Source organism: Pseudorasbora parva, chromosome 19 (assembly GCF_024679245.1).
Source record: "Pseudorasbora parva isolate DD20220531a chromosome 19, ASM2467924v1, whole genome shotgun sequence".
Lineage (NCBI taxonomy): Eukaryota > Metazoa > Chordata > Actinopteri > Cypriniformes > Gobionidae > Pseudorasbora > Pseudorasbora parva.
Window position 1 is genome coordinate 3,797,433 of NC_090190.1, and position 6,000 is coordinate 3,803,432.

Below are 6,000 nucleotides of genomic sequence, written 5' to 3' on the forward strand. Positions count from 1 at the left end.
GACAGTGCACTATATAGGGGATAGGGAACGATCAGACAGTGCACTATATAGGGGATAGGGAACGATCAGACAGTGCACTATATAGGGGATAGGGAACGATCAGACAGTGCACTATATAGGGGATAGGGAACGATCAGACAGTGCACTATATAGGGGATAGGGAACGATCAGACAGTGCGCTATATAGGGGATAGGGAACGATCAGACAGTGCACTATATAGGGGATAGGGACCGATCAGACAGTGCACTATATAGGGGATAGGGACCGATCAGACAGTGCACTATATAGGGGATAGGGACCGATCAGACAGTGCACTATATAGGGGATAGGGACCGATCAGACAGTGCACTATATAGGGGATAGGGACCGATCAGACAGTGCACTATATAGGGGATAGGGACCGATCAGACAGTGCACTATATAGGGGATAGGGACCGATCAGACAGTGCACTATATAGGGGATAGGGACGATCAGACAGTGTACCATAGGCTGTTTTAAAAAGGGGAGGAGCTGTTCGATATGTCTTTCCCTGTCTTCCTGTTTTAGTGGAAATTACATCATTGCATTGAATAATGCTGCACGTTTCAAGGTACTATATTCTATTTCAAATGCTTAATTCATCTAAATAAATGGGTTGAATGAATGATTCAATGACTCACTCATAAAGACTTCACTTGTTTCATTATAAATCGGTGGATAAATCGGTGTTTTGATCAAATATCTTGAATGAATGATTCAATGATAAATAAACTTTTAACAGTCACGTGTCGCCCCCTACTGGTGTAACAATGTAACTAATACAATCACTATTTGAAGCTCTAAATTACTTTCCAAAGGGGATTTGCTCAATTTTGATCGCTTCTGTAGACATCAGTGTTTATATCAAAATAATAAACTTTTATCCCAGTACTTCTGTGATCATTTAAATTACTGTAAGACAGAAGTAATGATACTGTGTGGTTGAAACGGCTGTTTGTGAAGCTGTTTCATACCTATATATGACAACTGCTCTCTCTGGGTCTTCAGCAGCACCAACGCAGATCTGAATGTTCCTGTGTGATTTTGATGAAGGTTTAATAGACAGAGGCGAATAGTTTTCATTTAGGAACTAGATCGCAATCTTTTAACGATTAATCGTACAGCTCTTGAGGGCGTACAAATGTTTAGCCTTAAACCAGAAACCCCCATTTTTCTCCCAATCTTCCTGCATTGATTTTATATGCGCGAGCAGCCAATCAAGAGTGATTGAGCGCTCCTAACCGTCCAATGACACGTGACTGAACCGCGGCCCTGATGAGCGATGAACGTGGCAGGATGTTGGTTTAGCGAGAGGCTGGGGAGGGATACGTTTGGAAGACGCCTCTATTCCGGATGTCTGAAAAACACTCTAATGTTCAGATTAATCAAGTCGCAATCTGAACCCTGTTATTCAGGCTTCATTGAGCTGTGCGTCCATTGTTTGTCATGTAGATGGTTTATGCAAATGAGGCTCTGTGACAGGAATTGCTGAAAAGGGAATCATTAAGAAACTCTCGAAACTGTTCCTCCCGGCCTCTGCAGGTTTTTTTACAAGAGAGAGAACGGGAGGGACGGGATAGGGGAAGATGGAAAAGGGGTCTGGGGGGAAAAGAGAGTCCCTGCAATTAAAGTTTCCTAATAAAGTGCTTGTGAAAGCAGACTAATAATGAAGCAAGTACAGAGGGTAAAGTGGCGAGTCTGAATGCCATCAGGATGCATCAAAATGGACGTCAGGCTCATTTGTTCACTTGATTGATGCTTTGACGTGGAGCTGATGAATCTCTTCAGCTGCTTACAGGGGATTCGAGCTGAGGGAGAGACGGAAGAATAGAGAAGTGCCGAAACAAACAGAGTTAGAGCCACCATTGTTGGGTGAAGTTTGAACTGGCACCCTGCGGACTCGCCCTAGTTTGTTTAATAGGTCTTCTATGCATCACTGGTGATTCCTGTCATTTTCCCTATGAACCATTATTAACATTTCCACAATGTGAAATTACTATTTGTTGGAAATAATGGTGATGGAGATGTATATACTGTGTATATACATGGGGAAAATGACAGGAATCACCAGTGACGCATCTATATCCACAGTTATTTTAGCACACCAATTAAACCAGTTTAAAAGAGTCCGCAGGGTGCCTACAGTTGAAACTTCACCCAACAACGGTGGCTCAAACTCTATCTGTTTCAGCACTTCTCTAATTCTCAAATTTTACTGGTAGTCACTGCATGAAGAATATTTGGGTATAATGTGTCACAGTTTAATTTATTTTGCTATCCTCACTTATATAAATGATCTATAGTGCCCTGCACCCAAAATCATTTTTGGTTTGACTGTATATATATATATATATATATATATATATATATATATATATATATATATATATATATATATATATATATATATATATATATATATCCCTTTTGGTACGGTGTTGCCTCCAGGCAACATACTCTATTTTAGATTATTTTTAATCAAATGAAACACCAATTTATTGTTCAAACCTATCCCCGGGAAGAAGAACTCAAATACTAATCAATGAAAGTGCAAAAAAATGGGTCACATGACCCACAGGGGTCCATTTTGTGTCCTGTTTCAACACGTGTACAGGTCACATGGCTCCATATTTTCTCCAATGAAACGGCATTTTTCACTAATTTCCTGTCCAGATGATCACCCACACCGTCTAAAATATTAGTCACCTTCACTGCTTAGTAAAGAAGTATTTTCAAGAACTTTACATTATATATCATCAAATGTTTCAGAGTAAAGAACAAAAAACTGTGTGTTGCCTCAAGCCAACATTGTACCATAATGGAGTCGCGTAAGGCCATAGCAGACACACTAGGGTGGATACAAATATAGTATATTTGTAGGGAAAAGAGTTAGAATTCTCTAAATACTTTTGCATTTTTGTACAATATTGTAATGCATGTCTAAAAATAGTAATACACATACTATAACTGCATATATTATGATCTGCACATTTTCTATAGCACTCAAAAAAGGTCTAAAACACAACTGATGAGGGTGAGGATGAGGGGATGAGGTGTCATGTGATGAGGAAGATGAGGTCATAGTGACAATCCGGCAGGGAGAGAGTGAGGGTGAGATCGAAGATGGAGATGAGGATAAAGATGGATATGATAATTTGATGTGATGGCTTGATGTAATGATTTGGTAACACTTGTGTTTCACGATGGTACAATGTTGCCTGAGAGCAACAGCTGAATTTGAAATGTTACTTTTTATTCAATAAGAAATTGGTAATACATTATGAACTGGATAAATGTTTGTTCAGGTGTCTGGTTACAGAAATCAATGTTAAATCGATGTGAAATCTATATTTATTTTTTCTACATGACAATGTAAAATGTTTAAATTTGTCTGTTGTGGTACAATGTTGCCTTGAGGCAACAAACTTAAAAAATACAAATATTAGGATTTTTTTTTTTATTGTTAAAGTGTCCTATTTTAAGCACCACAAATATTTTTTTCCTCGTTGAAATCATATTGCGTACCATAGAGGGATGGATATATATATATATATATATATATATATATATATATATATATATATATATATCCATCCCTCCCTCTATATATATATATATATATATATATATATATATAATTTATTTATTTAAATATTTTAAATAAAATCAGAAAACTGTTCTCACAGCTAAAATATGAGCTATTTTCAGAGCAGTGTTATTATCGTTAACTAAACCTGTTAATTACATTTCTGTTAATTAAAATTAACCTGGTATAAAATCAAATCTAAATATTAGTTGAAAAACTTAAGCCAAGTTAACAATAAACTGGGAATAACATTAACAGGAAAACACTAAAACAAATTAAACCGAAATAGTATTTATAAAAGCAGATAAAATGAATGCACATAATGAAATAACTAAAAATATAAACTAAAATTAACAGGAAAACTGAACATAAAATGAAAGGATCATTCAAAATATGAATTAATCTGTATTATTAGTAAATTAAAATGACTTTGAAGCTGGGAGGGGTTTGTTTGCGTTCAGATGCCTGAGAACCTCTCGGTGCTTTATTGATCTGACTGTGTGTGTTTTACACTCAGACTGCCCCGCTCGTGTTGTGCGTGTTTGCCAGACACCCCACATTATTTCACTGCTCACCTGCAAACCTTCAGGGGCTGCGATGTGTACGAATGTGAGAGTATGCATAATAAACAACTTCTCACTTCTCTTTACGCTTCTTCCTCCAACCCCCTCCAACTTCTCTTTCCCCAGCTGAATGCGGAGGACGTTTTAAAGGCGAGACTTCAGGACGCATCTTGTCTCCAGGTTATCCGTTCCCCTATGACAACAATCTGCGCTGCACGTGGGTCGTGGAGGTGGATTCAGGCAACATCATCAGGTGCTGATTAGTATTTGCTTCAAATGTGAATACATTGTGCCTTCCGCTGTCCGTCCTCCACCGATCGGTACATTACCAAGCCCATAAGCATACAGCGAGCTGAGACAAGAGGCTCTATCTATTAATAAACCTCTAATGGTGAAGCCAGCCATTGATGTTGCATCTGTACGGAGAGAAAAGCAGACATCAGATGAGCCGATGCTACCTCGTAAATCTCTTTGTTTACCACCTGCACTGCCAAACTCATTATAATGCTGTAGCACTTTTAATGCTGCACTACAACCTAATCATTTGTCCTCTTTCCAGTTCTCAAAAAGCTTTTTGAAATCGCACGCTCGTTCATTATTTGTTCATCTGCTGCTGATGTCTCGATCAGACCTGATTATTAACTTCTAGTCAAGAACCGCAACTCAGGATGGAGATTGAGCATAATATTTGAGATGTGATTATCTGACACTACCTATGTGATTTGTCACAACTCTGCCAAGAATTGATCATTTCTTTCTGCCTAATCAAACTCTTCTATCCGTCTGGGTTTCGAGTAATGTAAATGATATTTTAGTATCATAATTTGAGATACTATTATAGTTTTTATTCATATTTTTCATTATCTTTACGCGGGATGTGCATCGTCACAACTCCTCGGCGCGGATGATCCTAATGTTTTGAGGAGTGTGTGTGGATGTCATTCATTCACCGCACCAGTGTGGATACTGTACTTCAGAAACACACACGCTTAGTCTTGAAAGTACAACCAATATAATAAGTTTGACTAAAATAACCTTCCCATGCACTTTATAAATCGCGCTATCAAAGGTGATTAAATCTAACGATCAATTAGCTCATAACTAATAAAACATGATAATAAGACATTTACCGGTAAACATACACACACAAATACATGAAAACACACACTTTGTATTAGTTTATTTATTTAAAGGGTTAGTTCACCTAAAAATGAAATTAATATCATTAATGACTCTCCCTAATGTCGTTCCACACCCGTAAGACCTCCGTTCATCTTCACACACAGTTTAAGATATTTTATATTCAGTCCGAGAGCGAATGCAAGTGTATGCACACTATACTGTCCATGTCCAGAAAGGGAATAAAAACATCATCACAGTAGTCCATATGAGACATCAGTGGGTTAATTAGAGTCTCTTGAAGCATCGAAAACACATTTTTGTACAAAAATCACACAAACTACGACTTTATTCAGCATTGTCTTCCGTGTTTGTTTTCACTCCTCAAATAAAGGAATCATGAATCAATTCTCTGATTCATAACCGTTTGAATCTTTATTTGAGGATTGAAAACAAATCCGGAAGAGAAGACAATGCTGAATAAAGTCGTAGTTTTTGTTATTTTTGGACCCAAATGTATTTCCGATGCTTCAAGAGACTCTAATTAACCCACTGATGTCTCATATGGACTACTTTGATGATGTTTTTATTCCCTTTCTGGACATGGACAGTATAGTGTGCATACACTTGCATACGCTCTCGGACTAAATATAAAATATCTTAAACTGTGTGTGAAGATGAACGGAGGTCTTACGGGTGTGGAACGCATATT

The 6,000-nt window shown here is 37.6% G+C and overlaps 1 protein-coding gene across 3 annotated transcripts in view; it reads left to right on the forward strand.

Annotated features, from left to right (window-relative positions):
- The window catches only part of csmd3b (CUB and Sushi multiple domains 3b), a 500,836-nt gene that overhangs the window by 316,360 nt on the left and 178,476 nt on the right, over nucleotides 1-6,000 (forward strand). For all 3 annotated transcript variants that reach the window (XM_067425814.1, XM_067425815.1, XM_067425816.1), the window contains one exon: nucleotides 4,296-4,422. In XM_067425814.1, the coding sequence (XP_067281915.1) occupies nucleotides 4,296-4,422 (127 nt within the window). The remainder of the gene's footprint in view (nucleotides 1-4,295; nucleotides 4,423-6,000) is intronic.